This window comes from Mirounga leonina, unplaced genomic scaffold (assembly GCF_011800145.1).
Source record: "Mirounga leonina isolate KUSES-001 unplaced genomic scaffold, KU_Mleo_1.0 Mir_101664, whole genome shotgun sequence".
Classification (NCBI taxonomy): Eukaryota; Metazoa; Chordata; class Mammalia; order Carnivora; family Phocidae; genus Mirounga; species Mirounga leonina.
In genome coordinates, this window is record NW_023270175.1 from 20,990,082 (window position 1) to 21,004,655 (window position 14,574).

Consider the following 14,574-nt stretch of genomic DNA (forward strand, 5'->3'; position numbering starts at 1 on the left):
TTTGCTGGCATGGGACCTTTTTCCAGTTGAGGAGCTGATGCTACCTTTCCTAAAAGCTCAGAAAACCAAAGGGCCTTTACCTGTTGCATTCCTTGCAGGGCTTGCTGCAGGAGTTTCAGCTGCTGTTCCTTGTTTGGGTCGTCTTCTCTGGGGGCTTTGCCTTGTTCTTGCTTGAGCAATTCTACCTCATTCCGATAGGCATCGAGCTGCCAACGGAGGCTGTCATTTTCTTCCTTCAGAGCTTCTGCCTGTGATACTAAGGCTAACCAGTCAATATAAAGTCGAACATCCATCTATCCATATTCTTTGTGGTTCACCTTAGTACCATGAAAACTTGGTAGTTTTTAATTGACATGTATAAAAAGTCTCTTGAGCAACTTTAGGTTTGAGGTGGCATGGCAGCAAGAGATGGACACAAAAGCATACAGAACCATTTTTGTAAAGGAACGCAGGATTCCAACACCCTGAAATCATCATCATGCTTCATATTTGTCACCCCAAATATAACTCAGATATTCCCAGCTAACATTGGTCATTTTTATTTGGAAGGCAGCAAATGATAAGAGCTCTGTAATGATAAAGTGTAGGGCTAATTGTCTTGAACTGATGACTGTCCACACGATAATTCTGCAGGGCAGTTGTTTTTAAAAATGTAACATTTATTGTCCTACAGAGGAAAGGTAAATGTAAAAATTAAGACACAAGACTTCTGGTTTCTGGTCTAGTGTGTAAGGAGTTTAGAAGTCGCCACTCCATCCTAACGACAAATAAAAAGCTGAATAAACTGAAAAATCAACAACTCATCTTAGATCCATAAGAGAAGTGATGTCACAGGGCAAACTGCTGCCCCTGAAACTGGAGAGACAGGAGAATCCAAAGAATCACAACTTACCAGACCAGAAACCTATGAGCAGTAAGCTCCACAGGAACTTGTGGCAAGTAAAAAAATCTAAATTGTAATTGGCTAATTGCTGGAGGCTCAGTGTGGACAAGTCTGAGATTTAAAAAGTCCAGAGGGACCCAGTCATAGTGAAGTCTCTATCCTTTTGTGAATTTTCTCTCTAGGAGCATAACCATGTCCTTACAGTGAATATTGGAGAAAAATCCCCTTGTGCTTCCATCAGGGGGAGGGGAAAAGAAACCATTTTGAAATACACCAGAGCACTCTGTTCTTCTTAACAAGGCCTGCCATCAGAAGAAACTATTTTACCAGAGCCTAACCTGCTAGGGTATTACCAGAGTCTAATTGACCTGGAGAAGGGAAATACCCAAGTATAGCTCCCCCCAGCCATCCTGCCCCAAGTAAGGGGGGAGAAAAAACTGAGAAACACTTGTGAAATCACAGTCCAGAGGTAAATGCTCACTAAAAGACTGAGACCTAATCACAGGACTAGAGAATGCTTCCCCACACTTAACTACCATATCACTAAAGTCCTATTTACTGGAGTTCTTTTCACCCAGCACATCATGTCCAGATTTCAACAAAAGATTACAAGGCGTACTAAAAGGTAAACAAACAAACAAACACAGTTTAAAGAGACTGAATGGGGATCAGAACAAGAGTCAGATATGGCATGAATGTTGGAATTATCAGACCAGGAATATAAAACAGCTGTGATTAGTATGCTAAGGGCTTTAATGGGAAAAGTAGATACCATGAAAGAACAGATGGATAATGTAAATAGAGAGATGGAAGTTCTAAGGAAGAATCAAATAGACATGCAAAAGATAAAAAATAATACTGTAACAGAACTGAAAAATGCCTTGGATGGGCTTATTAAAAGACTTGACATGGCTGAGAGAAGAATCTCTGAGCTTGAGGGTATGACAATAGAAACTGCCTAACCTGAAAAGCAAAGAGAAAAAAGCATCAAAAAAACCCCAAGCAGAATATCCAAGAACTACGGGACAACCACAAAAGATACATGTCATAAGAATATTAGAAGGGAAAGAAAGAGAGAAGGGAATAGAAGCAATAGGTGAAGCAATAATGGCTGAACTTTCCCCCCAAATTATTATCAGACACCAAACCACAGATCCACAAAGTTCAGTGAAATTAAACAGGATAAATGCCAAAAAATTAGACCTGAAAAGACACCTCACCGAAGTATATCAATGGCAAGTAAGCATCATCATATGTCATATGTCATACATCATTAGGGAATTACAAATTAAAAGAACAATGAGATACCACTACACACCTATTAGAATGGCCAAAATCCAAAGCAATGACACCACCAAGTGCTGACAAGGATGTGGAGCAAACGGAAACTCTCCTTCATTGCTGGTGGGAATGCAAAATATTACTGGCACTTTGGAAGATACTTTGGCAATTTCTTATAAAACTAAACATACTCTTACCACATAATCCAGCAATCATGTTCCCTCATATTTACCCAAGTGAACTGAAAACTTACGTCCCCACAAAAATATGCACATGGATTTTATAGTAGATTTCTTCTGGCAATTTTATAATTGCCCCAACTTGGAAACAACTACAATGTTCTTCAGTAGATTAATGGGTAAACAAACTGTGGTACATCCAGAAATGGAATATTATTCAGTGCTAAAAAGGAATGAGTGATCAAGCCATGGAAAGACCTGGAGGAAATGTAAATGCATATTACTAAGTGAAAGAAGGCAATTGAAAAGGCTACATAACTGTATGATTCCAACTATACGGCATTCTGAAAAGGCAAAACAATGGAGTCAGTAAAAAGATAAAAAAAAAAAAAAACAAACCTAACCTGGTTGCCAGGGGTTAGGGGGGAGGGAAGAATGAATAGGCAGAGCACAGACGATTTTTAGGGCAGTGGAACTATTCTGTATGATACTATAATGGTAGATACATACATTTTAAACATTTGTCCAAACCCATAGAATGTACACCAAGAGTGAACTCTAATGCAAACTATGAACTTTGGGTGATAATGATGTATTTGCTGATTATAAACAATGTACCCCTGTGGGTGCAGGATGTCAGTAGTGGTAGGGGACTATGTATGTGTGTGGGGGAGACAGGGGTACTTGGAAACTATTTACTTCTTGTTCAATATTGTTGTAAATCTAAGACTTCTCTAAAAAATTAATTTATTAATTAAAAAACCCCCTAAGACACAAGAGGAAAACTTGGTTAGCTTTATTTATGGTTATGGCACATTTTTCAAGGCCAAAAATCAGAAAAACTATTATAAAATATTTAATCAGAGGATTTTCATTCATTCAACAAACACTGAGTACTTTCCCTGTACCAGGCTTATGATAATGGTAAAAAATGAGATTCCACTAATCTCTGTGGTTCACAGTCCAAATTAATGGAAACATTTGTAGTTTATTCCTTTTTTGATTCCTAACACAGCATAAAGCCCAGAAAAGAGATGTTAGCAAAATGGATCAAAATTACAAACCTGTATATTCAATGTATAAGAATGTTAAAAGGCAACTTGTCAAAGGTGTGAATTTTTTCAGCTACTTATGGGGAGGGACTTTGGGTAGAAGAAAGTAAACAAAAGTAATGCGAATCAAATCTTCAAGATTATTAGCTATAAGTGGTGGAAGAAGAGTTCTCTAAAGGTATTTCAAAGATAAGATTCATTCTCTACAATAAATGGAAAGAAGTTGTGCTTTACAAAGATGAAATATATAGAAGAAAACCATATTCTGAGGGAGAAAACACCCCATTCCTAAAAGAAAGCTGCTTCGGAGGGGGGTTTAATTCTGTGCTTTCAACCTGAGGGTTTTCCTGAAACAATCAGGTACCAATGCAGGTTGATGTAATCAGATTGTCTATCCAAATTAGAGAGTGGCAACCCTTCCTATTACATGTTCTCTTGCTTTCTGTGAATGGCTATGCAATTATCCTGATACGGCAGTTTGAACCTTGTATTTCAGTTTTTAAAAGAAATTACAAAAACCTTTGGCATGGCACATTCATTGTATGTTTGGTTTTATTATGTATCTTAATTTTTGCTGTAATCATACAGCTTTTGTGTCTTTGAAGAGAAAGCTGTTACACAGAGAGTTGAAGTCCCAGCACTGTAAATACTATCTATCCTTGCCATCTCTCCCAGCAGCTGGGATACCTGTCGTTGGACAGGCAGCATTCCTCACAATCACAGCACTAAAAGAAGATGCTAAAAGTGAAGATGACTGTATATAGGAAAGTGGATGGCAGAAGGGAAATGAGCTATCTGCCAAATGGGAAGAAATATTTGATTTGCTCGTTGGGTCAGTACCAAGGATAGCATCTCGAGCTGGAGTTCCACTGAATAACACAGAGGTTCCTCTGTAAATCAAGTGACTGCTACAGATAGACAGTTATTCATTTCTGCTTTGGTTTGCATGTTTGTCCTCTGGCAAGGCATATGGCTCAATACTAAATAGTGATATTTCATCTTCCTCTTTTGTTTCTTCTTGTACTGCAGGCTAGTGATTACGCTCATGTCTTATGAGTCATGTGGAGAAACGTGGAAAAGGGCAGAGATCTAGGAGAATGGTTAGAGGCATAGTCTCCAGTTTAAATGTGAAAATATTTTCCCTCTGAGCAAATGAGGAGGAGAGACTGCTTCTCTCCCCGGGGGAAAGGGCTTGCTGATGAATGGAGATAGATTCCTGCAGCCAAGTGAGAACAGATAATAATCTCCTCAGTTTGGACCTGTCACTAAGTAAAAGAGAATGTGATCTCCTCTAATGCCACCAGGGCACCTTACTTACGAAATGTATTTCCCACTCTCTGAAATGAGGGTTTTTGTCATTTTAATGAGGACACCAAGTCTTTACTTTCACAGACTTAATATTAATTGGGCCCATTTCTGAAGTTGGATTTCTTTGTACATTGCCAGAACATTGAAAAGTTCAATATTACCTTTTAATAATATGTTTGAGTAGGTGAATCCATCAGTCTTGATACTAAAGAGCATAGTACAGTGAATTTATTCATATCTTGCCATCATTAGTTCTCAGCTGCTCCTTTTTGACTATTTCCTATGTGGGAAAAACATTTCTCTTTATGGGGATGGCTCCTCAGATCTGAAGGCTGCCAGTTCATCATGGCAATATGAAAGTACGAAGGTAGCTGTGAATACCTCTTTTTAGAGGAGCTACTCAGAGCAAAATCCCAGATATGTTTTTCTATGACAAAAGATCTAAAAGGATCTTGTGCCATTAAAAAAATGCCTAAGTTTCTTCGGTGGTACAAATAAAACAAAAAAATTTTTTTTAAAGATTTTATTTATTTATTTGACAGAGAGACACTGAGAGAGGGAACACAAGCAGGTGGAGTGGGAGAGGGAGAAGCAGGCTCTCCACTGAGCAGGGAGCCCGATGCGGGGCTGGATCCCAGGACCCTGGGATCATGACCTGAGCCAAAGGCAGATGCTTAACGACTGAGCCAACCAGGCACCCCACAACAAAAATTTTAATGGAAGCAAATTCAGGGGGTTGGCCACCCTCACAAAGCTGCATTACAAGAGATGCACCAAATTATTGAAGGAAGATGTGTAACAAATGTTACCAAATTATAGAAGGGAAAATGTGCAACATTCCTCTCAAGGGTCCTAAAAAAAATTTGAGCTGGAGCGATTCACAAAGAGAAAAAGCCAAAAAGAACAAAGTTGAAAGAGAGAGGGAGATGATATGAGTGGTTGCAGACCAGTTCAGGGAAATTTTTACCTTACCTCTGCAGGTTATTACTCCAAAGAGGCTTCTACCAGTGTGGATGCACCAGGAACTTCGCTGTTTCTCCTCTGAGATCTCTAAATTCACCTCCCAAACAGTATCTTTATCTGTCAGTTACCTCACTGCCCCTCATCACCCTGAGACACTGCTCTCTTTCTTTGCTGGGACCTTTAATCTCTTGGAGTGGCCAACTTCACCTAGTCCATTAACTATTTTCTGGCTAAACAGATTCCACTGCAAATTCCTTAGTACTCTATATTCCTTCACCCTCCTGAAAATCTTTGGCCAGTCTTACCATGTCAATTCCTAGCTCATAGTCACTCGGCTCAACTTTGTCTGCACCTTATCCTGGGCTGCAGAGGACTCTTATAGGAAGTTGCAGAGCTGGGCAGTCCTGGTCAATACAGACTCATGTTGGTCCTTGCTAGTGGGTCTCTTACCTCTCACTGATTTCTTCCTTCCATCCTGCCCAGGGTATTTATTCCAGGTCTGCTCCTGTCTCCTCATGGTCTCATTTCCAAAGCATTTCCCTAATCAATGGTTGACCAATCTCTGGGTATATGGAGAAGCATGGAATGCATATATACTTTTAGCTTCATTTCTCTTGTCTCAGAGGAAGAGGGTTCTCCCCTCTCTAAAGAAAACTCCATCTGAGTTTGGATCACTTCCCATTCTTCTCCAGGATTCTACTTCCATAATTACCCATAAGTACTCTTTCACTCTCAAGCATCTTCAACCTCACTCTCTCCATGGCCTCCTTCCTTTCTATTGAACAACAAACAACAACTTAACTTTAACTTTGTCACCCATTCTAGTTGCCATTTATAATGCCTGCATTTGCTTTTGCTCAGTACCCAACTTTTTGGCCTGTGTCCACTTTCTCTCCTTAATGCCGTATGTTCTGGCCCCTATCTCTATCACCCTACTAAAATAGTTCTTGCTCAATGCTGTCCTTAATTCCTTTCTTCTTTGTATTATCTGATAATGTTGATTATTCCTACTTCTATAAATTCTTCTTGTTTTTCTAGTTTTCTTCCAGCCTCTTAGGCTGCTCTTTCCTTTTTTTTTTTTTTTAAAAAAAAAGTTTTATTTTTTTGTTTGTTTATTTATTTATTTAGAGAGGGGGTGGGGGGAAGGGCAGAGAATCCTCAAGCAGACTCCCCACTGAGTGTGGAGCCTGACATGGGGCTCGATCCCAGGACCCTGAGATCATGACCTGAGAGTCCAATGCTTAACCGACTGAGCCACCCAGGTGCTCCTAGACTGTTCTTTTTCTAACTGCTCTGCAAACTCCTCTTTCTTTCCTTCTCCCTTACTGTGGGTAGCCACCAAAGTTCTGTATTTAACCCTTTGCTGTTCTTTCTCTCACTTGTCTTTCACATTCATTTATTGATATCCTCCAAGCTTCAGCCAACAACTCTGTACTACCATCTTCTATTCCTTCTACTTTCTTGAACACTAATTTGAATATAAATCCTTTATTTCCTAACTACCTACTGTCTGAAACTGATCTCATATTCTACAAATCAGTCCCATGCAACAGTCCATTTCTGTCAATGTTACTAGTATGTGCTTAATTTGTAACCCCCCCCCGCAAAAAACTCTATGTTGAAGCCCTCAGTATGTGACCTTATTTGGAAATAGGCTCTTTACAGAGGTAATCGAGTTAAAATGAGGTCATTTGGGTGGGCTTATGGACTAGTATACTTATAGAAAGGAGAAATTTGGACACAGAGACACGCAAACAGGGAGAATGTCATGTAAACATGAATGCAGAGATTGGGGTGATGCATCTACAAGCCAAGGAGTGTCAAAGATTGCCAACAAACCATCAGAAGCTAGGAGAGAGGCATGGAACAGATTCTCCCTCACAGCCCTCAAGAGGAATACACCCTGATGACACCTTAATCTCAGACTTCTGGCTTCCAGAACTGTGAGGCAATAAACTCTGTTGTTTAAGCCACTCAGTTTGTGGTACTTTGTTGCAGTAGCCCTAGAGAACTAATATGACCACTGACCCTCCAATCTAATCTCCCAGACTAGAAAACCTAGCCTCATCTCAGGTTCTTGCTTTTTCTTCATCATCTATATCCAATCTGGCGCCAAAGACTTTAGTTATTCTTCTGAAGTGACTCCTAGCATCTTTAATCTCATATTTTCTGTTACATCCTTTTATTTTACTATTTTATCTCAGTTCCTGTTACCTTCACTCTAGTCCTGGGCTTTATCATTTTATATCTAAATTCCTATAAAAGTCTCTGGCAGGTCTCTCTTTCTCCAAAATTTATTTCCTAAAATATATAATTCATGTTGCTTTTATCATACTAGTGCCATGACTGAGACATGCTTATAGTGCCATGTTGTCTATTATGGTAAATGTAACCTTGGCATTCATGGTTCCCCATAATCTGGATCCATCTTGTCCATTCAATCTTTTATCCCCCTATACCCATCATCTTTATTTCTCTCTTTGAGCCATGTTCCTTCTCCTCTCCTGCCTCCACATCAAGATACTTTCTTACTCTCCTCATCCAAACCTTCATCTTTTTTTTAAAATTTTATTTTATTTTATTATGTTATGTTAATCACCATACCACCTGTTCATCTTTCAAGATCCCAATCAGCTTTCACTGAATGCAACTACTCTGGCCACACTGCATTCTCTTGGCCTTGCTGCATTCTAATCAGTACCTTACAGGTTAGAACCAAGTGGTATTTCTTATATTTATGTAAATTTACACATATTGTACCTCTATTTCCATAAGCTTATAGGATGCAGTCCTGGTTAATTAATTGATCAAACTTTTAAAGAGGGAATAATGAGAGGTGGGGAGAGGGAAGGAAGGAGACTGGAAACCAAGAGAAGTGAAAACTTTGGCTAGAACAACGAAGGAGAATGAGTCTCAGTCAATGTTTTCCAAATGTGCTCCCTGGACACAGGGATGCCTGATAAAAAAAATGCAAATTCCTGAACTTCATTACAGACCTACTTAATCAAACCCTGCAGCCCAGAAATCTTATTTTTTAAAGGTAACCCAATGATGCTTATAGATACCAAATCTGAGAACCACTAGTCTAAGTGGAAAAGGCAGACAATAGATGCAGAAAAGGAACAGGCGTTCTTAGGTTTACTGGGCACATGTACTTCCCATCATGGCTAACAATAGAATGAAAATAGTTTTATACTATCATGATTTGCTTTGATGTGATTTCCCCTCTTCAACACATTGCTTTGAGCACAGCAGTCCTTTCTTCCATGGCAAGGTTTCCAGTACTGCATCACAAATATGGGCTGGGTAATACAGAGTCCCCGGAAGAATAGAAATTTTGTGGTACTCCAAGGAAAGGTAACGGAGACTGCTAGGCTAGCTGTGACTCTTACTTTCTTTGGGAAGTAGAATTTAACCAGACACATGCTCTAGGCTTCTGGAATTCAAGTTTGGTAGCATGGAGAGAGAAAAAAACAACTCTGAGATCTAGTGCTTAAGCTTTTAATTGGAACCACGTGAAACTAAAACATGTAGCTGATTTAGATAAAACCTGAGGACCTGCTTACTGGCTCACACTGAGCAGGATTTCTGCAGTTGACTACTACAGAAGCAAGATAACAAAATTAGATACGATCGAGGGGAAGAAAAATGCACAAAAGTCCTTGAATTAAAATGAATTGAAACCTTCTGGGAGAAAAGCTATTTGGTAAGCTCCATTAAGTCTACTGTAGATAGCTTTATTTGACAAAGCAGGATCCTGGCATGTGGAACAGGAAAGAAAATAGCTATAAGATGATCTGTCAGGGAGTTTCCAGTCTCTAAACGAATAAGATTCTGTGCAGTAGCCAATACAGCTTTTAACTCAAAAGAGATACAGAAGCAAAATGCAATTATATAACACTAGTAAGTGCATTTAATCTGAATCTCCCATACACCCCCCTGCCGAATAACTCCTCAAATTCAGCAATTTATCAAGCAAATACTCAAACTGATGGTCACGTTAATTTCAGGGGAACACTGGATTAATGCTGTATACAATACTGCAGATACTGAGATGGAGACAGTTCTATAAGTCAAAGATTAGTCAGTTATAAAACATCTTGGCTAAGCACTTAACTAATTTGAATAACTCAATTATTATGAAACTCTTTTGTTTTTTTAGCTATAAGTTTATAGTATGTGTTTGCAGTAATTAGTTCACTGTTCTGAAAATGCTAACTATCTACTGATTACAAAGGATTTATTCAATATATATGGAGGTTTAGATGTTTAGGGATCTAACATATGGCAGAAATAGAGGAAATTCAGATGTAACAGCTACAAATGCCTTTTTAAAAGTCTGAGTTGATAGCTTTCTTTCCTTAAGAGTTTCTGTTCATGGAGTGAAGATTCTAGGACCACTCAAGTGGCTATAAAGCTGCCGACTTCAATATGCAAGTACTGAAACCAAGAAATTCTGATTTGCATTATAATCAACCAGTTCTCTGTCGGTCTCTGTCTCTGTCTCCATCTCTGTCTCTGTCTCTGTCTCTCTCTCTCACACACACACACACACACACACAGTAGGGACAGTTTACTACAATATCTCTAATGTCTAGCACAGTGCTTGTCATGCAGTAGTTATTAAATGAATGAATGAATTTGTTTAGCCATCCCAACATTCCTGTTAGATGGTTGTATAATGTACTTACAAGGGTGGAACCTGAGCTCAGTGGGACAGAAGTCCTTCCTGAGTCAAGAAGAACACAGTTGGGACTAGAACTCAGGTCCTCTAACTTTAGGTCCAGTGCTTTGTCCACTGTACCTTACTGACTCCTAAGACGGTCTAGAATGGCTTACCTGAAAATACTGGTCTTTTGGCTGGTATTTTTATCTCCCTTCTGGTAATTCTCTCCCTGGTTTGCTATGAAATTGAAAGGTGGTATAGTGTCATATTGTTCAACAGGTTTGCCTTATGAGTTCCACTGGGGATCCACATTGTGGCCTGTCTCATGGTGAGGTCCTGACTATACTAAGTAAGAGCAAAAGCTTTTACCCAAACATCTGTCTGTGGACTCCTGTTTGGTTCCCAATAAACCCCTAAGTAACCACAATAAAAGTCAGCAGGTAGGTAGATTGTCATATATTATAGATATTTCCCCTTAGTTGGTAGAGTCTCTTTTAATTTTGTGATTCTTTAAAGAAAAATATTTAATTTATAGGAAGATAAATTTATTAAAAGTATCTTTTATAATTTTATCTTTGGAGAACTTCATCCCAAATTATATAAACAACTCCTATATTTTCCAGAATTTCTTTTGCTATGTTTATTTTTTTTTACATTTGAATCTTAAATCCATCTGTTACTAATTCTGGTGTAAGGTATACGGGATGTAGGGATCTAACTACTTTTTAAAATGTTTGGCTAGTTGTCTATTTATGTGTAAGCTCTCTTATGATTCCTACTATAGAACATACTATTAACAAATCCAAATCAAGTATAGAACAGTGCTGCCTAAATGTCTAGCCCTCCTAAGGGAAGAAAGTCCACTTTTAATTCGGCACTGTAATGGAAGATGGGAATGAATAAAAAGATCCTTAGCCACAGGGTTGATATTCAGCCACTGTGTACTTATATGGCTTTACCAATTGTTTCTAGCTGGTTCCAGACTTATAGTTTTCTGCCCATAACTTACTGGATGTTAGAAGTTTCAAAATATCATCCCTGCAAGTAGATGTTAGTTAAATGAAACAAAACAGAATTATCTTTACCTGATTCCTCAGTTTCTTTTGTTTCTGTGGTTTCTTCTATTTCGTCATCGGACATCTCCATTTCTTCTTCTCGCCTGATTCCCATTAATTCATCATTATGTATGTTGCGAATTTCCTAAGGTTAAAAGTTATGCTTTGTTGGTGGGAAAGCTTTGAAAATGTTGAAGAAATGAACAGAGTTAAGGATAAGATAAAGCAGGGTTTTTTGACATATGAAAAAACTTCAGAGTACTCTTAAGGCAAGGACAAAGGGGCACATTGGGGCTGAAACTCTCTTGACAGACAAAGCAGACTGTTAACATTGTCTTCCATAAGGCATTCGTTCCATATCCAGAGCTCTGGCAGTTGATGATTCTTATATCCATCTTATATTAGAAAGTACTGTTGGTCATGAAAGGCCTTTTACCTCTTACATGGATTTCTGGACTTTCCTTGAAGGGTTCTGCCATTTTCACCTTCCCATGTCAAATCCTTTAATTTTGCATCTTTCCATCCTCTTCCCTCTCCACTTACAGACTTACTCAATAGAACTCTTAATCTAACTTTTGCACGTTTAGAAGTTACAGCAAAAATGAGCTGTCAGGAGTGAACTTCAATCAGATCAACCCTTCCATGGATAATAACTATACTCTGAACAAAACACAAAATCAAACCAAGCCAAACCCCTAACTACTTGATGGCACTGGAGAGCAGACAAAAGCAGGCATATCCTAAAGAGTGGCTGACACTTGGAAGAAGGATGTGGGTCTCTCAGTTTTTAAGGGCCTTTTAGTCTGACAGCAGACCACAATTAGCAGCTCACAGAGTAGCTACATTTTTAATAGAAAACCTTGTCTTTACATCCTAAAGAAATCAAGGAGATAGCCACAGGAAAGTGAGGAGGGGATCCCAGAAAGGAGAGAGCCAAAGAGGGAGAGAGATCCAAATTCTGCCTATAATATCTACTCAAATTTCTGCATGACCCTTGAACCATGGAAGCACAGGACAGATTCCAAAGAACACAGCTAAGTCTAAAAGAACTGAACTGAGATTTGAGCTGCCATCTAACAGACATAATTTCCAGCTTAAATTCAATTAAGTAAATTGACTGTTAAAACCAAAGAAACCAAAGTCAACCTTCTTTGGAAGAACATAACAAAATGAACATAACAGAATATAATCAGAACCTTAAAAGCAAAATATTCAAAGGCAAGCCCAAGTTACCTGACATACAAAGAACTAGGATGAGATGACCCGTCTTCAAGAGAAAAGATCATCAACAGAAATCAAACTTGAAATGAACCAGATATGGCAGTTGGCAGATAAGGAGTTAAAGCAGCTATTATAACTATCTCAGTGATGGAAAGGAAACATCTCATAATGAATGAAAAGATAGGAAATCTTGGCAGAGAAACAGAAACTTTAAAAAAGAACCAAATAGAAATTCTAAAACTGAAAAATATAATATCCAAAATAAAAGTAACTGGATGAGTCTAACTTTACAATAAGGATGGCAGAACAAAGAGAGAACTTAAAGAGAGAACAATACAAATTTATCCAATCTAAAGAACAGAGAGAAACTAACTAGAATCACAGAGAGAAGAGATTAAATGATTCAAGATTCTTGAAAAAAAAAATAGTTGAAGATGTCTCAACTTTGATGAAATACATTAATCTATATATTCAAAGAGCTCAGTGAACCCCAAGCAGGAGATGTGTGAAAAAGGTATGTCTAAGAACACCATAGTCAAATTGCTGAAACTAAAACATTAAGAGAAACTCTTTAACTCTTTAGTTAGCTAAACTCATTGTGATAAGCATTTCACAATCCATGTAGGTCAAATCATAATGCTGTGCATCTTAAACTTATACAGTACTGTATGTCAGTTCTACTCTCAGTAAAACTGGAAGAATAGAGAAACTCTTAAAAGCATCCAGAAAAAAACAACAACAACACATTATATACAAGGAGACAATTCAAATACTTTGATTTCTTTCAGAAACAATATAGGCCAGAAGTCAGGGGAACAGTATCTTTAAAGTACAGGAAGAAATAAAAATCACTGTTTATTCAGAATTCTATAAGCAGAGAAAAATTCTTTCAAGAATGAAGATGAATTAAATCTATTTTCAGACAAATGTAAATGCAAGAATTTGTCATCCAAAGATTTGCACTATAAGAAATGTGGAAGAAGTTTCCTCAGGCTGGAGGGAAGTGCTACCAAGCTGTAAACACAGATCTTCATGTAGGTATGGAGAACTTTGGAAATGATGGAGATCACACTGGAAAAGTCACTTTAAAAAAAGTCAGCATGAAAACTGCATTTTGGAGCAGCTTGCAATCATTTAGAGGCCACTTAATGCCTATCAGAGGCTTCTCAGCACTGAGCTGAGAATTCCTTGCCTATGTTAGCCCCAATTGGGCCATAATACAGGAAATATCCAAAGCTGTCTGGTGAAAATTGCTTCCATTTAGGGGGATTATAAATACTTCAAGTGGATTTCTTAATAATTAATGCTATAGTTAATCACTATCTCAACTAATATTCTCATTTTTTATGCCTTTTACCGGGAAAAGTAATAATTTCTATATCAAGGTAAGTTTTAGCTACAGATAAATAAAAGTCCCTTTTAAAAACACAAGCCATTCAGTATTTTCACTGGTAGTTAAGAGGTAATAGAAAAATAGAAGTACTAGAAAATAGAACTACCAACATAGCATCTCTCATGTGCTGCAGGGGCATTACTTAAAATAGAAGAAAACAGTGACTTGCTTGAGAAAAATGAAATTTAAAGGGCTGTGTCAAGAGAGAGATTTGCTGTGTCTTATTCAAACTCATTGCATAGAGAAGAAAGGAACTGCTCATTTCTAGGAATTCATTCTGTCTCAGGAGTCTGGGTTTCAGTTACCATCAAAGAACAGTTACTGGCAAGGTGATTATAATGAGGTTTGACACTGGCAAATTCAACTATTGTACAACTTGTGGCATCAGGAAAAGTTGTGGCTCTCCTAGTTGCCTAACAAAAATGTAGCCTGTCGGAGGGTGTAAGCAGAGACCAACTTTCAATTCACAAACATGTCATCTGACTCTAGGAAAGTTATTGTGTTTCTCAGAAGAGTAAATTGTGTTCCTTCTAAGGAAATGTCCCAGGGCAGGAAGATCTAACTGAGAGCTAA

At 38.2% G+C, this 14,574-nt stretch overlaps 1 protein-coding gene across 10 annotated transcripts in view; it reads right to left on the reverse strand.

Moving 5' to 3' along the window:
* Nucleotides 1–14,574, reverse strand: part of ENOX2 (ecto-NOX disulfide-thiol exchanger 2) — a 299,288-nt gene that overhangs the window by 12,811 nt on the left and 271,903 nt on the right. For 9 of the 10 annotated variants that reach the window (XM_035008700.1, XM_035008684.1, XM_035008692.1 and 6 more), the window contains 2 exons: nucleotides 11,418–11,532; nucleotides 81–262 (listed from right to left, as the gene is read on the reverse strand). In XM_035008700.1, coding sequence (XP_034864591.1) covers nucleotides 81–262; nucleotides 11,418–11,532 — 297 coding nt within the window. The remainder of the gene's footprint in view (nucleotides 1–80; nucleotides 263–11,417; nucleotides 11,533–14,574) is intronic. The other variant, XM_035008648.1, reaches the window with a different exon arrangement.